The 22,965-nt window shown below is 43.9% G+C and overlaps 2 protein-coding genes and 21 non-coding genes across 23 annotated transcripts; 21 read left to right on the top strand and 2 right to left on the bottom strand.

The window, feature by feature from the left end:
* The first annotated feature begins 605 nt into the window (after positions 1–605).
* trnae-cuc (transfer RNA glutamic acid (anticodon CUC)) lies at positions 606–677 on the top strand. Its single transcript has one exon. It is a non-coding gene; the product is annotated as a tRNA-Glu (tRNA).
* Positions 678–961: 284 nt separating this feature from the next.
* Positions 962–1,033, top strand: trnae-cuc (transfer RNA glutamic acid (anticodon CUC)). Its single transcript has one exon. It is a non-coding gene; the product is annotated as a tRNA-Glu (tRNA).
* Positions 1,034–2,218: 1,185 nt separating this feature from the next.
* trnae-cuc (transfer RNA glutamic acid (anticodon CUC)) lies at positions 2,219–2,290 on the top strand. Its single transcript has one exon. It is a non-coding gene; the product is annotated as a tRNA-Glu (tRNA).
* Positions 2,291–2,574: 284 nt separating this feature from the next.
* Positions 2,575–2,646, top strand: trnae-cuc (transfer RNA glutamic acid (anticodon CUC)). The gene has a single exon. It is a non-coding gene; the product is annotated as a tRNA-Glu (tRNA).
* Positions 2,647–3,820: 1,174 nt separating this feature from the next.
* On the top strand, positions 3,821–3,892 carry trnae-cuc (transfer RNA glutamic acid (anticodon CUC)). Its single transcript has one exon. It is a non-coding gene; the product is annotated as a tRNA-Glu (tRNA).
* A 1,017-nt stretch (positions 3,893–4,909) lies between these two features.
* trnae-cuc (transfer RNA glutamic acid (anticodon CUC)) lies at positions 4,910–4,981 on the top strand. The gene has a single exon. It is a non-coding gene; the product is annotated as a tRNA-Glu (tRNA).
* A 109-nt stretch (positions 4,982–5,090) lies between these two features.
* On the top strand, positions 5,091–5,162 carry trnae-cuc (transfer RNA glutamic acid (anticodon CUC)). Its single transcript has one exon. It is a non-coding gene; the product is annotated as a tRNA-Glu (tRNA).
* Positions 5,163–6,347: 1,185 nt separating this feature from the next.
* On the top strand, positions 6,348–6,419 carry trnae-cuc (transfer RNA glutamic acid (anticodon CUC)). Its single transcript has one exon. It is a non-coding gene; the product is annotated as a tRNA-Glu (tRNA).
* Positions 6,420–6,703: 284 nt separating this feature from the next.
* On the top strand, positions 6,704–6,775 carry trnae-cuc (transfer RNA glutamic acid (anticodon CUC)). The gene has a single exon. It is a non-coding gene; the product is annotated as a tRNA-Glu (tRNA).
* Positions 6,776–7,960: 1,185 nt separating this feature from the next.
* Positions 7,961–8,032, top strand: trnae-cuc (transfer RNA glutamic acid (anticodon CUC)). The gene has a single exon. It is a non-coding gene; the product is annotated as a tRNA-Glu (tRNA).
* Positions 8,033–8,316: 284 nt separating this feature from the next.
* Positions 8,317–8,388, top strand: trnae-cuc (transfer RNA glutamic acid (anticodon CUC)). Its single transcript has one exon. It is a non-coding gene; the product is annotated as a tRNA-Glu (tRNA).
* Positions 8,389–10,262: 1,874 nt separating this feature from the next.
* Positions 10,263–10,334, top strand: trnae-cuc (transfer RNA glutamic acid (anticodon CUC)). The gene has a single exon. It is a non-coding gene; the product is annotated as a tRNA-Glu (tRNA).
* A 284-nt stretch (positions 10,335–10,618) lies between these two features.
* On the top strand, positions 10,619–10,690 carry trnae-cuc (transfer RNA glutamic acid (anticodon CUC)). Its single transcript has one exon. It is a non-coding gene; the product is annotated as a tRNA-Glu (tRNA).
* Positions 10,691–12,287: 1,597 nt separating this feature from the next.
* Positions 12,288–12,359, top strand: trnae-cuc (transfer RNA glutamic acid (anticodon CUC)). Its single transcript has one exon. It is a non-coding gene; the product is annotated as a tRNA-Glu (tRNA).
* Positions 12,360–12,643: 284 nt separating this feature from the next.
* On the top strand, positions 12,644–12,715 carry trnae-cuc (transfer RNA glutamic acid (anticodon CUC)). The gene has a single exon. It is a non-coding gene; the product is annotated as a tRNA-Glu (tRNA).
* Positions 12,716–14,726: 2,011 nt separating this feature from the next.
* Positions 14,727–14,798, top strand: trnae-cuc (transfer RNA glutamic acid (anticodon CUC)). Its single transcript has one exon. It is a non-coding gene; the product is annotated as a tRNA-Glu (tRNA).
* A 284-nt stretch (positions 14,799–15,082) lies between these two features.
* trnae-cuc (transfer RNA glutamic acid (anticodon CUC)) lies at positions 15,083–15,154 on the top strand. The gene has a single exon. It is a non-coding gene; the product is annotated as a tRNA-Glu (tRNA).
* A 772-nt stretch (positions 15,155–15,926) lies between these two features.
* trnae-cuc (transfer RNA glutamic acid (anticodon CUC)) lies at positions 15,927–15,998 on the top strand. The gene has a single exon. It is a non-coding gene; the product is annotated as a tRNA-Glu (tRNA).
* A 109-nt stretch (positions 15,999–16,107) lies between these two features.
* trnae-cuc (transfer RNA glutamic acid (anticodon CUC)) lies at positions 16,108–16,179 on the top strand. The gene has a single exon. It is a non-coding gene; the product is annotated as a tRNA-Glu (tRNA).
* A 169-nt stretch (positions 16,180–16,348) lies between these two features.
* trnay-gua (transfer RNA tyrosine (anticodon GUA)) lies at positions 16,349–16,437 on the bottom strand. Its single transcript is given in 2 exon segments — positions 16,349–16,384; positions 16,401–16,437. It is a non-coding gene; the product is annotated as a tRNA-Tyr (tRNA).
* Positions 16,438–16,868: 431 nt separating this feature from the next.
* Positions 16,869–16,957, bottom strand: trnay-gua (transfer RNA tyrosine (anticodon GUA)). The gene is given in 2 exon segments: positions 16,869–16,904; positions 16,921–16,957. It is a non-coding gene; the product is annotated as a tRNA-Tyr (tRNA).
* LOC106610378 (uncharacterized) lies at positions 16,898–20,333 on the top strand. Its single transcript, XM_014209708.3, has 4 exons — positions 16,898–17,358; positions 17,470–17,603; positions 17,996–18,119; positions 18,443–20,333. The coding sequence occupies exons 1-4, from the start codon at positions 17,100–17,102 to the stop codon at positions 19,240–19,242; spliced, it is 1,317 nt and encodes a 438-aa protein (XP_014065183.1). The 5' UTR covers positions 16,898–17,099; the 3' UTR covers positions 19,243–20,333.
* Positions 20,334–20,646: 313 nt separating this feature from the next.
* On the top strand, positions 20,647–22,858 carry LOC123744209 (uncharacterized). Its single transcript, XM_045722952.2, has 2 exons — positions 20,647–21,900; positions 22,019–22,858. The coding sequence occupies exons 1-2, from the start codon at positions 20,971–20,973 to the stop codon at positions 22,163–22,165; spliced, it is 1,077 nt and encodes a 358-aa protein (XP_045578908.2). The 5' UTR covers positions 20,647–20,970; the 3' UTR covers positions 22,166–22,858.
* Positions 22,859–22,965: the final 107 nt, after the last annotated feature.

Here is a 22,965-nt window from a genome sequence, read left to right as displayed (position 1 = left end):
TGGAAAAATGACTTGTGTCATGCACAAAGTAGAAGTCCTAACCGACTTGCAAGCTTCCCCCTATTTCCTCCAAACATAACAATGGTCATTATGGCCAAACAGTTGTATTTTTGTTTCATCAGACCAGAGGACATTTCTCCAAAAACTACGATCTTTCTCCCCAAACTGTAGTCTGGCTTTTTTATGGCGGTTTTGGAGCAGTAGCTTCTTCCTTGCTGAGCGCCCTTTCAGGTTATGTCGATATAGGACTGGTTTACTGTGGATAGAGATACTTTTGTACCTGTTTCCTCCAGCATCTTCACAAGGTCCTTTGCTGTTGTTCTGGGATTGATTTGCACTTGGCTGATTTCTTTTGATTTTCCCATGATGTCAAGCAGTTTACAGACAGAAATAATCTGTCTGTAAACAATTGTTGGAAAAATTACTTGTGTCATGCACACAGTAGAAGTCCTAAACGACTTGCCAAAACTATACTTTGTTAACAAGACATGTGTGGAGTGGTTGACAAACGAGTCTTAATGACTCCAACCTAAGTGTTTGTAAACTTCTGACTTCAACTGTCTGTACCATTTCAAATTGTGAACCGATTTGCACTGCAGTATCCTTCCCTGGTGGTCTAGTGGTTAGGATTCGGCGCTCTCACCGCCGCGGCCCGGGTTCGATTCCCGGTCAGGGAACTAGTCTTTTGCGACTTGTTTACTCGTGCAACCTGTCACAATGAATTTTGTCAGTTATCGCACATATGTACCATTTCAAATTGTGAAACGATTTGCCCTGCAGTATCCTTTCCTGGTGGTCTAGTGGTTAGGTTTGGGCGCTCTCGCAGCCGGGGTTCTATTCCCGGTCAGGGAACTAGTCTTTTGCGACTTGTTTACTTGTGCAACCTGTCACAATGATTTTTTTATGTTATCGCACATATGTACCATTTCAAATTGTGAACCGATTTGCACTGCAGTATCCTTCCCTGGTGGTCTAGTGGTTAGGATTCGGCGCTCTCACCGCCGCGGCCCGGGTTCGATTCCCGGTCAGGGAACTAGTCTTTGCTCTTTGTTTACTTGTGCAACCTGTCATAATGAATTTAGTAGGTTATCGCACATCTGTACCACTTCAAATTGCGAACCAATTTGCCCTGCAGTGTCCTTCCCTGGTGTGGTCGAGTGGTGCACCAGTCCCTCCTGCAGCAAAGCACCCCCACAACATCATGCTGCCACCCCCGTGCTTCACGGTTGGTATGGTGTTCTTCGGCATGCAAGCTTCCCCCTATTTCCTCCAAACATAACAATGGTCATTATGGCCAAACAGTTGTATTTTTGTTTCATCAGACCAGAGGACATTTCTCCAAAAACTACGATCTTTCTCCCCAAACTGTAGTCTGGCTTTTTTATGGCGGTTTTGGAGCAGTAGCTTCTTCCTTGCTGAGCGCCCTTTCAGGTTATGTCGATATAGGACTGGTTTACTGTGGATAGAGATACTTTTGTACCTGTTTCCTCCAGCATCTTCACAAGGTCCTTTGCTGTTGTTCTGGGATTGATTTGCACTTGGCTGATTTCTTTTGATTTTCCCATGATGTCAAGCAGTTTACAGACAGAAATAATCTGTCTGTAAACAATTGTTGGAAAAATGACTTGTGTCATGCACAAAGTAGAAGTCCTAACCGACTTGCAAGCTTCCCCCTATTTCCTCCAAACATAACAATGGTCATTATGGCCAAACAGTTCTATTTTTGTTTCATCAGACCAGAGGACATTTCTCCAAAAACTACGATCTTTCTCCCCAAACTGTAGTCTGGCTTTTTTATGGCGGTTTTGGAGCAGTAGCTTCTTCCTTGCTGAGCGCCCTTTCAGGTTATGTCGATATAGGACTGGTTTACTGTGGATAGAGATACTTTTGTACCTGTTTCCTCCAGCATCTTCACAAGGTCCTTTGCTGTTGTTCTGGGATTGATTTGCACTTGGCTGATTTCTTTTGATTTTCCCATGATGTCAAGCAGTTTTGAGACAGAAATAATCTGTCTGTAAACAATTGTTGGAAAAATTACTCGTGTCATGCACACAGTAGAAGTCCTAAACGACTTGCCAAAACTATACTTTGTTAACAAGACATGTGTGGAGTGGTTGACAAACGAGTCTTAATGACTCCAACCTAAGTGTTTGTAAACTTCTGACTTCAACTGTCTGTACCATTTCAAATTGTGAACCGATTTGCACTGCAGTATCCTTCCCTGGTGGTCTAGTGGTTAGGATTCGGCGCTCTCACCGCCGCGGCCCGGGTTCGATTCCCGGTCAGGGAACTAGTCTTTTGCGACTTGTTTACTCGTGCAACCTGTCACAATGAATTTTGTCAGTTATCGCACATATGTACCATTTCAAATTGTGAAACGATTTGCCCTGCAGTATCCTTTCCTGGTGGTCTAGTGGTTAGGTTTGGGCGCTCTCGCAGCCGGGGTTCTATTCCCGGTCAGGGAACTAGTCTTTTGCGACTTGTTTACTTGTGCAACCTGTCACAATGATTTTTTTATGTTATCGCACATATGTACCATTTCAAATTGTGAACCGATTTGCGCTGCAGTATCCTTCCCTGGTGGTCTAGTGGTTAGGATTCGGCGCTCTCACCGCCGCGGCCCGGGTTCGATTCCCGGTCAGGGAACTAGTCTTTGCTCTTTGTTTACTTGTGCAACCTGTCATAATGAATTTAGTAGGTTATCGCACATCTGTACCACTTCAAATTGCGAACCAATTTGCCCTGCAGTGTCCTTCCCTGGTGTGGTCGAGTGGTGCACCAGTCCCTCCTGCAGCAAAGCACCCCCACAACATCATGCTGCCACCCCCGTGCTTCACGGTTGGTATGGTGTTCTTCGGCATGCAAGCTTCCCCCTATTTCCTCCAAACATAACAATGGTCATTATGGCCAAACAGTTGTATTTTTGTTTCATCAGACCAGAGGACATTTCTCCAAAAACTACGATCTTTCTCCCCAAACTGTAGTCTGGCTTTTTTATGGCGGTTTTGGAGCAGTAGCTTCTTCCTTGCTGAGCGCCCTTTCAGGTTATGTCGATATAGGACTGGTTTACTGTGGATAGAGATACTTTTGTACCTGTTTCCTCCAGCATCTTCACAAGGTCCTTTGCTGTTGTTCTGGGATTGATTTGCACTTGGCTGATTTCTTTTGATTTTCCCATGATGTCAAGCAGTTTACAGACAGAAATAATCTGTCTGTAAACAATTGTTGGAAAAATGACTTGTGTCATGCACAAAGTAGAAGTCCTAACCGACTTGCAAGCTTCCCCCTATTTCCTCCAAACATAACAATGGTCATTATGGCCAAACAGTTGTATTTTTGTTTCATCAGACCAGAGGACATTTCTCCAAAAACTACGATCTTTCTCCCCAAACTGTAGTCTGGCTTTTTTATGGCGGTTTTGGAGCAGTAGCTTCTTCCTTGCTGAGCGCCCTTTCAGGTTATGTCGATATAGGACTGGTTTACTGTGGATAGAGATACTTTTGTACCTGTTTCCTCCAGCATCTTCACAAGGTCCTTTGCTGTTGTTCTGGGATTGATTTGCACTTGGCTGATTTCTTTTGATTTTCCCATGATGTCAAGCAGTTTACAGACAGAAATAATCTGTCTGTACTTGTGATCATTCACTCGTGTCAGTGCTACACGATTGGCAAGCTCTCACCGACGGGCCATGGTCGATTCGGTTGGGAACGAGTCTTGTGGATGGTTGACTCGGCAACCTGTCCAATGAATGTTTGTAAACTTCTGACTTCAACTGTCTGTACCATTTCAAATTGTGAACCGATTTGCACTGCAGTATCCTTCCCTGGTGGTCTAGTGGTTAGGATTCGGCGCTCTCACCGCCGCGGCCCGGGTTCGATTCCCGGTCAGGGAACTAGTCTTTTGCGACTTGTTTACTTGTGCAACCTGTCACAATGATTTTTAAGCTTCCCCCTATTTCCTCCAAACATAACAATGGTCATTATGGCCAAACAGTTGTATTTTTGTTTCATCAGACCAGAGGACATTTCTCCAAAAACTACGATCTTTCTCCCCAAACTGTAGTCTGGCTTTTTTATGGCGGTTTTGGAGCAGTAGCTTCTTCCTTGCTGAGCGCCCTTTCAGGTTATGTCGATATAGGACTGGTTTACTGTGGATAGAGATACTTTTGTACCTGTTTCCTCCAGCATCTTCACAAGGTCCTTTGCTGTTGTTCTGGGATTGATTTGCACTTGGCTGATTTCTTTTGATTTTCCCATGATGTCAAGCAGTTTACAGACAGAAATAATCTGTCTGTAAACAATTGTTGGAAAAATGACTTGTGTCATGCACAAAGTAGAAGTCCTAACCGACTTGCAAGCTTCCCCCTATTTCCTCCAAACATAACAATGGTCATTATGGCCAAACAGTTCTATTTTTGTTTCATCAGACCAGAGGACATTTCTCCAAAAACTACGATCTTTCTCCCCAAACTGTAGTCTGGCTTTTTTATGGCGGTTTTGGAGCAGTAGCTTCTTCCTTGCTGAGCGCCCTTTCAGGTTATGTCGATATAGGACTGGTTTACTGTGGATAGAGATACTTTTGTACCTGTTTCCTCCAGCATCTTCACAAGGTCCTTTGCTGTTGTTCTGGGATTGATTTGCACTTGGCTGATTTCTTTTGATTTTCCCATGATGTCAAGCAGTTTTGAGACAGAAATAATCTGTCTGTAAACAATTGTTGGAAAAATTACTCGTGTCATGCACACAGTAGAAGTCCTAAACGACTTGCCAAAACTATACTTTGTTAACAAGACATGTGTGGAGTGGTTGACAAACGAGTCTTAATGACTCCAACCTAAGTGTTTGTAAACTTCTGACTTCAACTGTCTGTACCATTTCAAATTGTGAACCGATTTGCACTGCAGTATCCTTCCCTGGTGGTCTAGTGGTTAGGATTCGGCGCTCTCACCGCCGCGGCCCGGGTTCGATTCCCGGTCAGGGAACTAGTCTTTTGCGACTTGTTTACTTGTGCAACCTGTCACAATGATTTTTTTATGTTATCGCACATATGTACCATTTCAAATTGTGAACCGATTTGCGCTGCAGTATCCTTCCCTGGTGGTCTAGTGGTTAGGATTCGGCGCTCTCACCGCCGCGGCCCGGGTTCGATTCCCGGTCAGGGAACTAGTCTTTGCTCTTTGTTTACTTGTGCAACCTGTCATAATGAATTTAGTAGGTTATCGCACATCTGTACCACTTCAAATTGCGAACCAATTTGCCCAGCAGTGTCCTTCCCTGGTGTGGTCGAGTGGTGCACCAGTCCCTCCTGCAGCAAAGCACCCCCACAACATCATGCTGCCACCCCCGTGCTTCACGGTTGGTATGGTGTTCTTCGGCATGCAAGCTTCCCCCTATTTCCTCCAAACATAACAATGGTCATTATGGCCAAACAGTTGTATTTTTGTTTCATCAGACCAGAGGACATTTCTCCAAAAACTACGATCTTTCTCCCCAAACTGTAGTCTGGCTTTTTTATGGCGGTTTTGGAGCAGTAGCTTCTTCCTTGCTGAGCGCCCTTTCAGGTTATGTCGATATAGGACTGGTTTACTGTGGATAGAGATACTTTTGTACCTGTTTCCTCCAGCATCTTCACAAGGTCCTTTGCTGTTGTTCTGGGATTGATTTGCACTTGGCTGATTTCTTTTGATTTTCCCATGATGTCAAGCAGTTTACAGACAGAAATAATCTGTCTGTAAACAATTGTTGGAAAAATGACTTGTGTCATGCACAAAGTAGAAGTCCTAACCGACTTGCAAGCTTCCCCCTATTTCCTCCAAACATAACAATGGTCATTATGGCCAAACAGTTCTATTTTTGTTTCATCAGACCAGAGGACATTTCTCCAAAAACTACGATCTTTCTCCCCAAACTGTAGTCTGGCTTTTTTATGGCGGTTTTGGAGCAGTAGCTTCTTCCTTGCTGAGCGCCCTTTCAGGTTATGTCGATATAGGACTGGTTTACTGTGGATAGAGATACTTTTGTACCTGTTTCCTCCAGCATCTTCACAAGGTCCTTTGCTGTTGTTCTGGGATTGATTTGCACTTGGCTGATTTCTTTTGATTTTCCCATGATGTCAAGCAGTTTACAGACAGAAATAATCTGTCTGTAAACAATTGTTGGAAAAATTACTTGTGTCATGCACACAGTAGAAGTCCTAAACGACTTGCCAAAACTATACTTTGTTAACAAGACATGTGTGGAGTGGTTGACAAACGAGTCTTAATGACTCCAACCTAAGTGTTTGTAAACTTCTGACTTCAACTGTCTGTACCATTTCAAATTGTGAACCGATTTGCACTGCAGTATCCTTCCCTGGTGGTCTAGTGGTTAGGATTCGGCGCTCTCACCGCCGCGGCCCGGGTTCGATTCCCGGTCAGGGAACTAGTCTTTTGCGACTTGTTTACTCGTGCAACCTGTCACAATGAATTTTGTCAGTTATCGCACATATGTACCATTTCAAATTGTGAAACGATTTGCCCTGCAGTATCCTTTCCTGGTGGTCTAGTGGTTAGGTTTGGGCGCTCTCGCAGCCGGGGTTCTATTCCCGGTCAGGGAACTAGTCTTTTGCGACTTGTTTACTTGTGCAACCTGTCACAATGATTTTTTTATGTTATCGCACATATGTACCATTTCAAATTGTGAACCGATTTGCGCTGCAGTATCCTTCCCTGGTGGTCTAGTGGTTAGGATTCGGCGCTCTCACCGCCGCGGCCCGGGTTCGATTCCCGGTCAGGGAACTAGTCTTTGCTCTTTGTTTACTTGTGCAACCTGTCATAATGAATTTAGTAGGTTATCGCACATCTGTACCACTTCAAATTGCGAACCAATTTGCCCTGCAGTGTCCTTCCCTGGTGTGGTCGAGTGGTGCACCAGTCCCTCCTGCAGCAAAGCACCCCCACAACATCATGCTGCCACCCCCGTGCTTCACGGTTGGTATGGTGTTCTTCGGCATGCAAGCTTCCCCCTATTTCCTCCAAACATAACAATGGTCATTATGGCCAAACAGTTGTATTTTTGTTTCATCAGACCAGAGGACATTTCTCCAAAAACTACGATCTTTCTCCCCAAACTGTAGTCTGGCTTTTTTATGGCGGTTTTGGAGCAGTAGCTTCTTCCTTGCTGAGCGCCCTTTCAGGTTATGTCGATATAGGACTGGTTTACTGTGGATAGAGATACTTTTGTACCTGTTTCCTCCAGCATCTTCACAAGGTCCTTTGCTGTTGTTCTGGGATTGATTTGCACTTGGCTGATTTCTTTTGATTTTCCCATGATGTCAAGCAGTTTACAGACAGAAATAATCTGTCTGTAAACAATTGTTGGAAAAATGACTTGTGTCATGCACAAAGTAGAAGTCCTAACCGACTTGCAAGCTTCCCCCTATTTCCTCCAAACATAACAATGGTCATTATGGCCAAACAGTTCTATTTTTGTTTCATCAGACCAGAGGACATTTCTCCAAAAACTACGATCTTTCTCCCCAAACTGTAGTCTGGCTTTTTTATGGCGGTTTTGGAGCAGTAGCTTCTTCCTTGCTGAGCGCCCTTTCAGGTTATGTCGATATAGGACTGGTTTACTGTGGATAGAGATACTTTTGTACCTGTTTCCTCCAGCATCTTCACAAGGTCCTTTGCTGTTGTTCTGGGATTGATTTGCACTTGGCTGATTTCTTTTGATTTTCCCATGATGTCAAGCAGTTTAGAGACAGAAATAATCTGTCTGTAAACAATTGTTGGAAAAATTACTCGTGTCATGCACACAGTAGAAGTCCTAAACGACTTGCCAAAACTATACTTTGTTAACAAGACATGTGTGGAGTGGTTGACAAACGAGTCTTAATGACTCCAACCTAAGTGTTTGTAAACTTCTGACTTCAACTGTCTGTACCATTTCAAATTGTGAACCGATTTGCACTGCAGTATCCTTCCCTGGTGGTCTAGTGGTTAGGATTCGGCGCTCTCACCGCCGCGGCCCGGGTTCGATTCCCGGTCAGGGAACTAGTCTTTTGCGACTTGTTTACTCGTGCAACCTGTCACAATGAATTTTGTCAGTTATCGCACATATGTACCATTTCAAATTGTGAAACGATTTGCCCTGCAGTATCCTTTCCTGGTGGTCTAGTGGTTAGGTTTGGGCGCTCTCGCAGCCGGGGTTCTATTCCCGGTCAGGGAACTAGTCTTTTGCGACTTGTTTACTTGTGCAACCTGTCACAATGATTTTTTTATGTTATCGCACATATGTACCATTTCAAATTGTGAACCGATTTGCGCTGCAGTATCCTTCCCTGGTGGTCTAGTGGTTAGGATTCGGCGCTCTCACCGCCGCGGCCCGGGTTCGATTCCCGGTCAGGGAACTAGTCTTTGCTCTTTGTTTACTTGTGCAACCTGTCATAATGAATTTAGTAGGTTATCGCACATCTGTACCACTTCAAATTGCGAACCAATTTGCCCTGCAGTGTCCTTCCCTGGTGTGGTCGAGTGGTGCACCAGTCCCTCCTGCAGCAAAGCACCCCCACAACATCATGCTGCCACCCCCGTGCTTCACGGTTGGTATGGTGTTCTTCGGCATGCAAGCTTCCCCCTATTTCCTCCAAACATAACAATGGTCATTATGGCCAAACAGTTGTATTTTTGTTTCATCAGACCAGAGGACATTTCTCCAAAAACTACGATCTTTCTCCCCAAACTGTAGTCTGGCTTTTTTATGGCGGTTTTGGAGCAGTAGCTTCTTCCTTGCTGAGCGCCCTTTCAGGTTATGTCGATATAGGACTGGTTTACTGTGGATAGAGATACTTTTGTACCTGTTTCCTCCAGCATCTTCACAAGGTCCTTTGCTGTTGTTCTGGGATTGATTTGCACTTGGCTGATTTCTTTTGATTTTCCCATGATGTCAAGCAGTTTACAGACAGAAATAATCTGTCTGTAAACAATTGTTGGAAAAATGACTTGTGTCATGCACAAAGTAGAAGTCCTAACCGACTTGCAAGCTTCCCCCTATTTCCTCCAAACATAACAATGGTCATTATGGCCAAACAGTTCTATTTTTGTTTCATCAGACCAGAGGACATTTCTCCAAAAACTACGATCTTTCTCCCCAAACTGTAGTCTGGCTTTTTTATGGCGGTTTTGGAGCAGTAGCTTCTTCCTTGCTGAGCGCCCTTTCAGGTTATGTCGATATAGGACTGGTTTACTGTGGATAGAGATACTTTTGTACCTGTTTCCTCCAGCATCTTCACAAGGTCCTTTGCTGTTGTTCTGGGATTGATTTGCACTTGGCTGATTTCTTTTGATTTTCCCATGATGTCAAGCAGTTTGTATTTTTGTTTCATCAGACCAGAGGACATTTCTCCAAAAACTACGATCTTTCTCCCCAAACTGTAGTCTGGCTTTTTTATGGCGGTTTTGGAGCAGTAGCTTCTTCCTTGCTGAGCGCCCTTTCAGGTTATGTCGATATAGGACTGGTTTACTGTGGATAGAGATACTTTTGTACCTGTTTCCTCCAGCATCTTCACAAGGTCCTTTGCTGTTGTTCTGGGATTGATTTGCACTTGGCTGATTTCTTTTGATTTTCCCATGATGTCAAGCAGTTTACAGACAGAAATAATCTGTCTGTAAACAATTGTTGGAAAAATGACTTGTGTCATGCACAAAGTAGAAGTCCTAACCGACTTGCAAGCTTCCCCCTATTTCCTCCAAACATAACAATGGTCATTATGGCCAAACAGTTGTATTTTTGTTTCATCAGACCAGAGGACATTTCTCCAAAAACTACGATCTTTCTCCCCAAACTGTAGTCTGGCTTTTTTATGGCGGTTTTGGAGCAGTAGCTTCTTCCTTGCTGAGCGCCCTTTCAGGTTATGTCGATATAGGACTGGTTTACTGTGGATAGAGATACTTTTGTACCTGTTTCCTCCAGCATCTTCACAAGGTCCTTTGCTGTTGTTCTGGGATTGATTTGCACTTGGCTGATTTCTTTTGATTTTCCCATGATGTCAAGCAGTTTACAGACAGAAATAATCTGTCTGTAAACAATTGTTGGAAAAATTACTTGTGTCATGCACACAGTAGAAGTCCTAAACGACTTGCCAAAACTATACTTTGTTAACAAGACATGTGTGGAGTGGTTGACAAACGAGTCTTAATGACTCCAACCTAAGTGTTTGTAAACTTCTGACTTCAACTGTCTGTACCATTTCAAATTGTGAACCGATTTGCACTGCAGTATCCTTCCCTGGTGGTCTAGTGGTTAGGATTCGGCGCTCTCACCGCCGCGGCCCGGGTTCGATTCCCGGTCAGGGAACTAGTCTTTTGCGACTTGTTTACTCGTGCAACCTGTCACAATGAATTTTGTCAGTTATCGCACATATGTACCATTTCAAATTGTGAAACGATTTGCCCTGCAGTATCCTTTCCTGGTGGTCTAGTGGTTAGGTTTGGGCGCTCTCGCAGCCGGGGTTCTATTCCCGGTCAGGGAACTAGTCTTTTGCGACTTGTTTACTTGTGCAACCTGTCACAATGATTTTTTTATGTTATCGCACATATGTACCATTTCAAATTGTGAACCGATTTGCACTGCAGTATCCTTCCCTGGTGGTCTAGTGGTTAGGATTCGGCGCTCTCACCGCCGCGGCCCGGGTTCGATTCCCGGTCAGGGAACTAGTCTTTGCTCTTTGTTTACTTGTGCAACCTGTCATAATGAATTTAGTAGGTTATCGCACATCTGTACCACTTCAAATTGCGAACCAATTTGCCCTGCAGTGTCCTTCCCTGGTGTGGTCGAGTGGTGCACCAGTCCCTCCTGCAGCAAAGCACCCCCACAACATCATGCTGCCACCCCCGTGCTTCACGGTTGGTATGGTGTTCTTCGGCATGCAAGCTTCCCCCTATTTCCTCCAAACATAACAATGGTCATTATGGCCAAACAGTTGTATTTTTGTTTCATCAGACCAGAGGACATTTCTCCAAAAACTACGATCTTTCTCCCCAAACTGTAGTCTGGCTTTTTTATGGCGGTTTTGGAGCAGTAGCTTCTTCCTTGCTGAGCGCCCTTTCAGGTTATGTCGATATAGGACTGGTTTACTGTGGATAGAGATACTTTTGTACCTGTTTCCTCCAGCATCTTCACAAGGTCCTTTGCTGTTGTTCTGGGATTGATTTGCACTTGGCTGATTTCTTTTGATTTTCCCATGATGTCAAGCAGTTTACAGACAGAAATAATCTGTCTGTAAACAATTGTTGGAAAAATGACTTGTGTCATGCACAAAGTAGAAGTCCTAACCGACTTGCAAGCTTCCCCCTATTTCCTCCAAACATAACAATGGTCATTATGGCCAAACAGTTGTATTTTTGTTTCATCAGACCAGAGGACATTTCTCCAAAAACTACGATCTTTCTCCCCAAACTGTAGTCTGGCTTTTTTATGGCGGTTTTGGAGCAGTAGCTTCTTCCTTGCTGAGCGCCCTTTCAGGTTATGTCGATATAGGACTGGTTTACTGTGGATAGAGATACTTTTGTACCTGTTTCCTCCAGCATCTTCACAAGGTCCTTTGCTGTTGTTCTGGGATTGATTTGCACTTGGCTGATTTCTTTTGATTTTCCCATGATGTCAAGCAGTTTACAGACAGAAATAATCTGTCTGTAAACAATTGTTGGAAAAATGACTTGTGTCATGCACAAAGTAGAAGTCCTAACCGACTTGCAAGCTTCCCCCTATTTCCTCCAAACATAACAATGGTCATTATGGCCAAACGTTCTATTTTTGTTTCATCAGACCAGAGGACATTTCTCCAAAAACTACGATCTTTCTCCCCAAACTGTAGTCTGGCTTTTTTATGGCGGTTTTGGAGCAGTAGCTTCTTCCTTGCTGAGCGCCCTTTCAGGTTATGTCGATATAGGACTGGTTTACTGTGGATAGAGATACTTTTGTACCTGTTTCCTCCAGCATCTTCACAAGGTCCTTTGCTGTTGTTCTGGGATTGATTTGCACTTGGCTGATTTCTTTTGATTTTCCCATGATGTCAAGCAGTTTTGAGACAGAAATAATCTGTCTGTAAACAATTGTTGGAAAAATTACTCGTGTCATGCACACAGTAGAAGTCCTAAACGACTTGCCAAAACTATACTTTGTTAACAAGACATGTGTGGAGTGGTTGACAAACGAGTCTTAATGACTCCAACCTAAGTGTTTGTAAACTTCTGACTTCAACTGTCTGTACCATTTCAAATTGTGAACCGATTTGCACTGCAGTATCCTTCCCTGGTGGTCTAGTGGTTAGGATTCGGCGCTCTCACCGCCGCGGCCCGGGTTCGATTCCCGGTCAGGGAACTAGTCTTTTGCGACTTGTTTACTCGTGCAACCTGTCACAATGAATTTTGTCAGTTATCGCACATATGTACCATTTCAAATTGTGAAACGATTTGCCCTGCAGTATCCTTTCCTGGTGGTCTAGTGGTTAGGTTTGGGCGCTCTCGCAGCCGGGGTTCTATTCCCGGTCAGGGAACTAGTCTTTTGCGACTTGTTTACTTGTGCAACCTGTCACAATGATTTTTTTATGTTATCGCACATATGTACCATTTCAAATTGTGAACCGATTTGCGCTGCAGTATCCTTCCCTGGTGGTCTAGTGGTTAGGATTCGGCGCTCTCACCGCCGCGGCCCGGGTTCGATTCCCGGTCAGGGAACTAGTCTTTGCTCTTTGTTTACTTGTGCAACCTGTCATAATGAATTTAGTTGGTTATCGCACATCTGTACCACTTCAAATTGCAAACCAATTTGCCCTGCAGTGTCCTTCCCTGGTGTGGTCGAGTGGTGCACCAGTCCCTCCTGCAGCAAAGCACCCCCACAACATCATGCTGCCACCCCCGTGCTTCACGGTTGGTATGGTGTTCTTCGGCATGCAAGCTTCCCCCTATTTCCTCCAAACATAACAATGGTCATTATGGCCAAACAGTTGTATTTTTGTTTCATCAGACCAGAGGACATTTCTCCAAAAACTACGATCTTTCTCCCCAAACTGTAGTCTGGCTTTTTTATGGCGGTTTTGGAGCAGTAGCTTCTTCCTTGCTGAGCGCCCTTTCAGGTTATGTCGATATAGGACTGGTTTACTGTGGATAGAGATACTTTTGTACCTGTTTCCTCCAGCATCTTCACAAGGTCCTTTGCTGTTGTTCTGGGATTGATTTGCACTTGGCTGATTTCTTTTGATTTTCCCATGATGTCAAGCAGTTTACAGACAGAAATAATCTGTCTGTAAACAATTGTTGGAAAAATGACTTGTGTCATGCACAAAGTAGAAGTCCTAACCGACTTGCAAGCTTCCCCCTATTTCCTCCAAACATAACAATGGTCATTATGGCCAAACAGTTGTATTTTTGTTTCATCAGACCAGAGGACATTTCTCCAAAAACTACGATCTTTCTCCCCAAACTGTAGTCTGGCTTTTTTATGGCGGTTTTGGAGCAGTAGCTTCTTCCTTGCTGAGCGCCCTTTCAGGTTATGTCGATATAGGACTGGTTTACTGTGGATAGAGATACTTTTGTACCTGTTTCCTCCAGCATCTTCACAAGGTCCTTTGCTGTTGTTCTGGGATTGATTTGCACTTGGCTGATTTCTTTTGATTTTCCCATGATGTCAAGCAGTTTACAGACAGAAATAATCTGTCTGTAAACAATTGTTGGAAAAATGACTTGTGTCATGCACAAAGTAGAAGTCCTAACCGACTTGCAAGCTTCCCCCTATTTCCTCCAAACATAACAATGGTCATTATGGCCAAACAGTTCTATTTTTGTTTCATCAGACCAGAGGACATTTCTCCAAAAACTACGATCTTTCTCCCCAAACTGTAGTCTGGCTTTTTTATGGCGGTTTTGGAGCAGTAGCTTCTTCCTTGCTGAGCGCCCTTTCAGGTTATGTCGATATAGGACTGGTTTACTGTGGATAGAGATACTTTTGTACCTGTTTCCTCCAGCATCTTCACAAGGTCCTTTGCTGTTGTTCTGGGATTGATTTGCACTTGGCTGATTTCTTTTGATTTTCCCATGATGTCAAGCAGTTTACAGACAGAAATAATCTGTCTGTAAACAATTGTTGGAAAAATGACTTGTGTCATGCACAAAGTAGAAGTCCTAACCGACTTGCAAGCTTCCCCCTATTTCCTCCAAACATAACAATGGTCATTATGGCCAAACTGTTCTATTTTTGTTTCATCAGACCAGAGGACATTTCTCCAAAAACTACGATCTTTCTCCCCAAACTGTAGTCTGGCTTTTTTATGGCGGTTTTGGAGCAGTAGCTTCTTCCTTGCTGAGCGCCCTTTCAGGTTATGTCGATATAGGACTGGTTTACTGTGGATAGAGATACTTTTGTACCTGTTTCCTCCAGCATCTTCACAAGGTCCTTTGCTGTTGTTCTGGGATTGATTTGCACTTGGCTGATTTCTTTTGATTTTCCCATGATGTCAAGCAGTTTACAGACAGAAATAATCTGTCTGTAAACAATTGTTGGAAAAATTACTCGTGTCATGCACACAGTAGAAGTCCTAAACGACTTGCCAAAACTATACTTTGTTAACAAGACATGTGTGGAGTGGTTGACAAACGAGTCTTAATGACTCCAACCTAAGTGTTTGTAAACTTCTGACTTCAACTGTCTGTACCATTTCAAATTGTGAACCGATTTGCACTGCAGTATCCTTCCCTGGTGGTCTAGTGGTTAGGATTCGGCGCTCTCACCGCCGCGGCCCGGGTTCGATTCCCGGTCAGGGAACTAGTCTTTTGCGACTTGTTTACTCGTGCAACCTGTCACAATGAATTTTGTCAGTTATCGCACATATGTACCATTTCAAATTGTGAAACGATTTGCCCTGCAGTATCCTTTCCTGGTGGTCTAGTGGTTAGGTTTGGGCGCTCTCGCAGCCGGGGTTCTATTCCCGGTCAGGGAACTAGTCTTTTGCGACTTGTTTACTTGTGCAACCTGTCACAATGATTTTTTTATGTTATCGCACATATGTACCATTTCAAATTGTGAACCGATTTGCGCTGCAGTATCCTTCCCTGGTGGTCTAGTGGTTAGGATTCGGCGCTCTCACCGCCGCGGCCCGGGTTCGATTCCCGGTCAGGGAACTAGTCTTTGCTCTTTGTTTACTTGTGCAACCTGTCATAATGAATTTAGTAGGTTATCGCACATCTGTACCACTTCAAATTGCGAACCAATTTGCCCAGCAGTGTCCTTCCCTGGTGTGGTCGAGTGGTGCACCAGTCCCTCCTGCAGCAAAGCACCCCCACAACATCATGCTGCCACCCCCGTGCTTTACGGTTGGCATGGTGTTCTTCGGCATGCAAGCTTCCCCCTATTTCCTCCAAACATAACAATGGTCATTATGGCCAAACAGTTGTATTTTTGTTTCATCAGACCAGAGGACATTTCTCCAAAAACTACGATCTTTCTCCCCAAACTGTAGTCTGGCTTTTTTATGGCGGTTTTGGAGCAGTAGCTTCTTCCTTGCTGAGCGCCCTTTCAGGTTATGTCGATATAGGACTGGTTTACTGTGGATAGAGATACTTTTGTACCTGTTTCCTCCAGCATCTTCACAAGGTCCTTTGCTGTTGTTCTGGGATTGATTTGCACTTGGCTGATTTCTTTTGATTTTCCCATGATGTCAAGCAGTTTACAGACAGAAATAATCTGTCTGTAAACAATTGTTGGAAAAATTACTTGTGTCATGCACACAGTAGAAGTCCTAAACGACTTGCCAAAACTATACTTTGTTAACAAGACATGTGTGGAGTGGTTGACAAACGAGTCTTAATGACTCCAGCCTAAGTGTTTGTAAACTTCTGACTTCAACTGTCTGTACCATTTCAAATTGTGAACCGATTTGCACTGCAGTATCCTTCCCTGGTGGTCTAGTGGTTAGGATTCGGCGCTCTCACCGCCGCGGCCCGGGTTCGATTCCCGGTCAGGGAACTAGTCTTTTGCGACTTGTTTACTTGTGCAACCTGTCACAATGAATTTTGTCAGTTATCGCACTTATGTACCATTTCAAATTGTGAAACGAGTTGCGTCTTCGTATCCTTCCCTGGTGGTCTAGTGGTTAGGATTCGGCGCTCTCACCGCCGCGGCCCGGGTTCGATTCCCGGTCAGGGAACTAGTGTTTTGGGAGCTGTTACAATTAATTTAGTAGGATATTACACATACGTACCATTTTACATTGCAATTCTATCCATACAACTATGACAATATTTTATAAGTCATTGTGTACTTTTGAATAACTTGAAGGCTAACGCAAAATTTATGACATGAATACAAAAATATCCTCCTTCGAGCCGGATTTGAACCAGCGACCTAAGGATTTCAGCGTATACCGTTCTACAGTCCTCCGCTCTACCAACTGAGCTATCGAAGGACAATGAAAATTACTTAATTGTGGATTATCTATGTGTTCTGAATTCGTCTTTACTATTTTGTGAGTTAATTTGGATTCTTTCTTAATTAGGAAACTAGAAATGCACGTTTTATTGTCTATAGGGGAATGTGCGAACAACAGGCAAAAGTATATATTTTAGGGGCCTTTATGAGGTAGGAAAAGGTTCCTCTTTCGAGCCGGATTTACAGCATTTAGTATTTAATTGTCCTTGGCTCTACCAACTGAGCTATCGAATGTGGAGAATTGTGGATAAACTTGAAGTGTTTTGAATTCTTCTGTATGATTGGATTCGTACGCCTGGACTATCTTTAAGGAAACTGGAAATGCACATATTATTCTCTATAGGGGGATGTGCGAATAACAGGTAAAAATAATTTTTGGGGCGCATTGATGAGGTAGAAAAAGTGTCCTCCTTCGAGCCGGATTTGAACCAGCGACCTAAGGATTACAGCATTTACCGTTCTACAGTCCTCCGCTCTACCAACTGAGCTATCGAAGGAACATGGAGAAACCGTTGGTGCAAAAGGTACACGTTTGTACCGTAGCATTGAGTTTAGTCTTTTCTACCGGATGTTCATCAACGTCGACCATTCAGCCATCGTGAGATTTCCGTGTATTGACCGCTCGTTAGAACTGCCGAAATGTCTACAAACGGGTCTTTCCAGGCGCAACTTTCTTCAATTATGGAGACGCTGACGACGTCTGCCGTTGCAGAGATTACAAAACTGGTCGATTACAGTTCTGCCCTTCTATTCTCGGAGATATCCCGACAACAGGGAGAGAATGACACTCTTCGGAAGGCATTGCACTGTATGCAAATCGAGCTCGGGACCGAGAGCCCAAAGCGGGGCACCTCTTCTGTTGATATATCTTTAGAAGTTCAACTTTGCGACGAGATCCGTACGTTGAGTGTGACGATGTTCTCTTATATTGACTGTAGCTAGCTCTGTAATCATGCATGTAAAAAGTCACTATAAGTAGCCTACATCACCCTTTTATTGTTGTGTGCAGAGAATAATAAAGCCGTGGGGGACCAGTGGTTTCCGGGCAAACAGTTGGTTTTGAGGGAGAGGCACTATGGAGTGGATGCTGCCATCGAAATGGGAGAAACCAGTGCACCACAGCGCAGAACAGTGAAGGAGGAAGTTGGTTAACACTCCTATTTATGGTGTCTGGTCCTTGAACTGCTGCATGTCAATGTTGGCCTAGCTATATGGATGGTGTATTGTATAAATGAATTATAAGACTAGGATGGAACAACACCTCTCATTATGTTCTTGTTTTACCAAATTGACCACTTTTTAGCCTTAACGGTATATTGACAACCAATGAATAGCGAGTGTAGCATTACATGTTTTCATATCACATTAGAAACCCCCGTGTGTCAGAGAGAAAAGTATTGTCGGTCAGTGGCAGTCACTCACCCATGTTGTTCAGTTTGTGTCCACATACAACGTTAGCTTTGGAGTGCAATGGCTTGTATGTTATAGAAGTGGTATAATGTTAGTTTAAACGTTTAACCTCCTATTTGTTGCAGTGTCCTGACGTGAAACAGATCATTTTACAACCAGACCATAAAGGTGAGGACAGGCCGGAGGAGGTTGTGGAGGCTAGTCACCCGGAGGAAGCAGAGCACATCATTATCAGTGGAGAAGGAAATGGTAGTTATGTCTGACAATACTACTAACACTGTGATCATGTTGACAGTGTTCTGTTGTGTGAACTGCACTTTTTCTACCTGCGTTTACTGTCCCTTCTCTGTTTGAATATGTGCTTTTATGTATGCACAGAGCCGCAACCAACATTTCCCAACAGGGATAAACCAGTATTTAGCTTATCTATCTTATCTTATGTTAAAGCTGACTTTAAATGAAAACTAACTTGAATGTTAAAACGCATGTTGTTCTGATACTTCCCACTAAACTACGTTGTCATTGTCAACAAATGCTCCAAAATCGTCACTTCACTCTCACTGTTTCTGCAGGTGGCCTGTCCCTAGAAGATGATTTCCAGGCCATGGACGAGAGCCAGTCAGAGGCGTACCACAGCTCCACAGCAGAGCCCGAGGAAGAAGACACCAGCCAAGGCTTCAGCGAAGAGCTGGAGATGTGGGTCAAGTCTGAGCCGGGGTCAGAGAGTGACACCGTCGGCTTCACCCCCAGTGTCGCAGAAAACAAGATGGTCGACCACCTCACGGGCAGGGAAATGCACGCCTGTTCATACTGCAACAAACGCTTCAACTACCGTAGCCAGGTGATAATCCACGAGCGGGTTCACACGAGGGAGAGGCCGTTCGTCTGCAAACAGTGCGGCAAGGGTTTCTCCCAGATTAACAACCTCAAGAAGCACCAGCTCTGTCACAGGGGAGGGGAGGGGAATCACGAGTGCGGGGAGTGTGGCAAGGCGTTCTGCCACGCCCAGAGCCGGAAGAATCACATGGTGGCAGCTCACGGCTTCGGCACAAGGTTGGACTGCGAGGCGTGCGGCAAGACGTTTCACAATAAGAAAGCTCTCATTGCACACTCCACCAGTCACAGCAGGGCTTTCGGCTGCGAGATATGCGGGAAGGCTTTCAGTACGAAACAAACTCTTAAGACCCACCAGTTTACTCACACGGGGGAGCGTCCGTTCATCTGCAACTACTGCGGCAAGAGCTTTGCCTACCTCTGTAACCTTAAAACTCACAAGAGGGTTCACACTGGGGAGAAGCCCTTTGGCTGTGAGCGGTGTGGCAAGTGTTTCACTCAGAAACACTGCCTGGAGAAACACTTGTGTAAAGATTAAAGAGCTGTAGATATACAGAGTAACAGCAACAAACTACCGTCTATGTTTACTTGTTGGCACCAAATGTTCCATGGCCGTAACATTCTAATCTGCGTTCTGACTAGAATGTTGTGGTCCTGTAGTCTGGGTACCAGTCTGTTTAGCTAACGTTCCACTCCTTGTGCTATGGGCCATAGAAACTGGCCTTTCTTCAATCTCAGCGTTTAATATGCAGCTGGATTTTGCGAGGAGTTGCTGATTTGTTGTTGGAAATAACGTAATTGTTTGGCAATGGCACAGAGTACAAGGAGTGGAACGTTAGCTAAACAGACTGGTACCCATGCTAGTGGTCTTGTGCTATCATGGGGGAAATTCTGAACCTAAAACCAAGTTTGTTGAACTCTGCGTATTCTATTGCTTTGTTGAGGAGACTTAAGTGTCTTGAGTAAAGTGTCTACGTGTGTGGGACAGATTGACCTGTGCATACATTTGTTTTTTCTTATAATATCACATTGTTATTTTAGGTAATTTGATCAATGTTTAGTTCAATTTTAGCTGACATTTTAATTTGCACCATTACGAAGTACATCGACAGTGACTACTACAACTTCTATCATTACTGTGGCGGTAACAATAGTGTGAGGGGATTGACACACAAAGCCAAATCACCCCTTCACGTTCTGATTGGACAGAAATAGATCTCCCCCTGTTGAGTTATGTTTCTCTCAAAGTTTATTGGTCGTCACTAGCTTCCACAGCTACAAAGTCATAAAGCCGCCAGTTTCTACAATTTCTCTTCTTACATTTTGATTTTAAACCTAACCACACTGCTATCCTTATGCCTAACCCTAACCTTAACATGAAGAGCAAAAATGAAAATACATACATTTTTACGATATAGCCAGTTGTGACATTGTGGCTAGTGAAAACAAAGTTTATTCTGATCAAGGTCGTTTTCCCTACTGACCCTTTTTACTCTACTACAAATATTAGCCTACATATATTTTATTTGTTTGTTTTAACAAATGTAATTTCGACAAAGCAGCTGGTATTCACTGTACATTATATCCAATCCATGCTTCTATGTTGTAATGATAAAATATTGTATCCTGTCCTGAGTCTGTCCACATATATAGCATAACATATACTGTTGCATTTCATTGGGAAAACAATTCTTGATAATATGTATTTCACTTGCTCTGGGTATTAAGTATTGCTAGAATAACTTTTATTTATTTCACTTTCATCTTGCAGCGGCAATCAGCAGTTGAAACAATAACAACGCGTCCTAGCCACCCCTGTTTTCGGTAAAAAGCATAAGGAGGGGGCTGAAGTAATGTACCAACTCTCAAATTCATAGACCGAGCTATGGATACAAGGACTGACCAACCGTGATATCAAAATTAGAGTTTTAACCATGTTTTGAGGGGGGGGGGGGGGGATCTGACCTTATATGTATGGAAATTGCCGACCATGACTGCGAGAGAAAAAAAACTTGTGGTACAGTCTTACAATGGATGGGCCGTGTCTGCGCACGAGCTAAACATGCAGACGGCAAAAGTGAGGGAGATGGTCCACAACACTGTCTTCGTCAACTCCTACTCACACTGTCTCAGCACTGTGTTGACTGAAGTTGATATTTTGTGATCTGAGGCCGTTCCCTTCATTTTTGTTCCCCACCGACTGAGGTTCTTCAATGAAACTTGGAGCGAGGTCAATGCTGACGGACTGCCACTGGACAACAACTCAATGCTCCTCAGTGAAGTGGCGAACACCTACCACGCATTTTACGACACCATCAACCACATTGGGAACATGGATGAGGTAAATGGCGAATCATCCTATGAAGCAAACAATCTTGTTTCGAAACTTGAGGATTTCCCGTTTGTGTTCCAGCTCTTCACCTACGAGCAGGTTTTCCCCAACATTGATGTTGCGTTTGACACTCTGAAGCACAAAGCAATGGATGTGGCAGCCTGCAAAGCTAGCATTGAGGAGCTGGTTCAACACATCCAGAGAAAGAAGTCTGACTCTGCCTTCGACAGCGTCTACCAGAAGGCTGAGAGTTTGGCTCAACATCCATGCGAGAGTCTCAAGTGGAGGGATGACTTAGACCCTCTGACACACTTCAAGGCTGTGTACTACGAAGCTCTGGAAACCCTCATCTCTCAGATCCAGGTTTGTTACACACATCTGGATGACCTACGCTTCCTCGAGCTGCTGGATCCAGCGAAGTTCACTGACATTAACATCCATTTTGCAACAGACGTGTTGGATAGCCTGGCGAAGCTCTACGGGGGCTTCTTCAACATGGACAGGCTCAGAGTGGACCTGAAGGCGTTCTACACAGGCCAAGGACAGCAGCAGGACAGCCACAAGCTCTGTTTCATCCGGTCCCAGAAGAACCCACTACCAGAGCTCTACAAGCTGATGTGCCTTGTGGCGACCATTGGAGTGACCTCAGCCTACGTGGAGGAAAGCTTCCCCTGCCAGAAGCGCATTCAGGACTTTGTGAAAGGGGAAAAGCTGGACGATCAGCTCCACCAGAACATGGCCATGATGTGCATAGAGAATGAACAGTTGAGGGTCTGTCAGGAGCTCGGGGAGCGGCGCTGGTATGACAAGGTCACGAACCTCTGGGCCAGAAAGACCAAGAGAGAAGATGAGTTCATCACCAAGGTATGTCACCTTTAGAATGTGTGTGTGGGTGACTGAGTGTGTGCCAAACTATACCACTCTATTGTTTTGATGAAATGGCCTGGTTATTGTTATTTAGAGCAGTATGAATGTGTTACAGATGGCTGCAGAATGGTTGAAAGGACAGGCAGCAAAGAGGACCTCCACAGCAACAGAGGAATCTCAGGAGCCACCTGAGATTCAGGGAAGCATGATGACGAGTTTCTCACACGACTGGCCTGTCTTGGTGATGTTTTTTCTCGCCTGAATGATCTGAATCTAGATTACAGGGACTCTCCGCAACTATATTCAATGTGCGGGACAAAATTGAGGCTATGATTAAGAAGTTGGAGCATCATTGTATGATTTTTTTTGTGTGTAAATGAACTCAAGCTTACAGACAATGTCAAGGTGGTGAGTTATTCACAATTTTTGATGAACAAATAAGGTTTTATATGTAAGATGGCTAAAGAAAGAGCAAAATTATTGATAATTATTATATTATTATTTGTGTAAGATTCCTCATTTTCATTAGTGGCAGGTGCGCTATCACCGTCACAAGAAGCCAGCAGAAAACGAACGGGTGGACATCTCACATGAGGTAAGTTATTACAAGACGTAGATAAATTGAGCCTTGAGATTTGTGGTTTTTCTATGACATTTATCCATGATAATAGTCATGTCAATGACAACCAGGAATGCACATCAGAATTTGAGTTTAACAAGTTGTCAACTGTCACTTTGTTTTCGTGAAAATAAATACTGTTTTAATGACAAGAACTAGTTGCACTTTCTCCAGGTTGTGTATGACCTACGGTCATTGTTAAAAGTTTTGTTTGAATAGAACAACTTATAAAAAGGTGCCATTTTATCTTCTATGAATTCTAAAGTTAGTTTCCACACCATATTTTTATTTTACGGCTCACTTTTCTGCCATGTACAGTTGAAGATGTCAAGCCCAAGACAGAACTCAATAAATGGGTCAATTGAGGCTCAATAAATTGAGTATCCTCCAGTCTTTTTGTCCTCGTCTCAAATCCTTTCTAATCATCTCTTTTATATGGTCAA

Source organism: Salmo salar, chromosome 08 (genome assembly GCF_965601325.2).
Source record: "Salmo salar chromosome 08, fSalSal1, whole genome shotgun sequence".
Lineage (NCBI taxonomy): Eukaryota > Metazoa > Chordata > Actinopteri > Salmoniformes > Salmonidae > Salmo > Salmo salar.
This window is presented reverse-complemented; position numbering and strand designations above follow the sequence as displayed.

Bases quoted from the DNA above. Each gene is read 5' to 3' on its own strand.
- LOC106610378 (XM_014209708.3), top strand. From the start codon at position 17,100: ATGTCTACAAACGGGTCTTTCCAGGCGCAACTTTCTTCAATTATGGAG. The intron at 17,359-17,469 runs GTACGTTGAGTG...TGTTGTGTGCAG, and splicing joins TCAACTTTGCGACGAGATCC to AGAATAATAAAGCCGTGGGG. The intron at 17,604-17,995 runs GTTGGTTAACAC...TATTTGTTGCAG, and splicing joins GCAGAACAGTGAAGGAGGAA to TGTCCTGACGTGAAACAGAT.
- LOC123744209 (XM_045722952.2), top strand. From the start codon at position 20,971: ATGCTCCTCAGTGAAGTGGCGAACACCTACCACGCATTTTACGACACC. The intron at 21,901-22,018 runs GTATGTCACCTT...AATGTGTTACAG, and splicing joins AAGATGAGTTCATCACCAAG to ATGGCTGCAGAATGGTTGAA.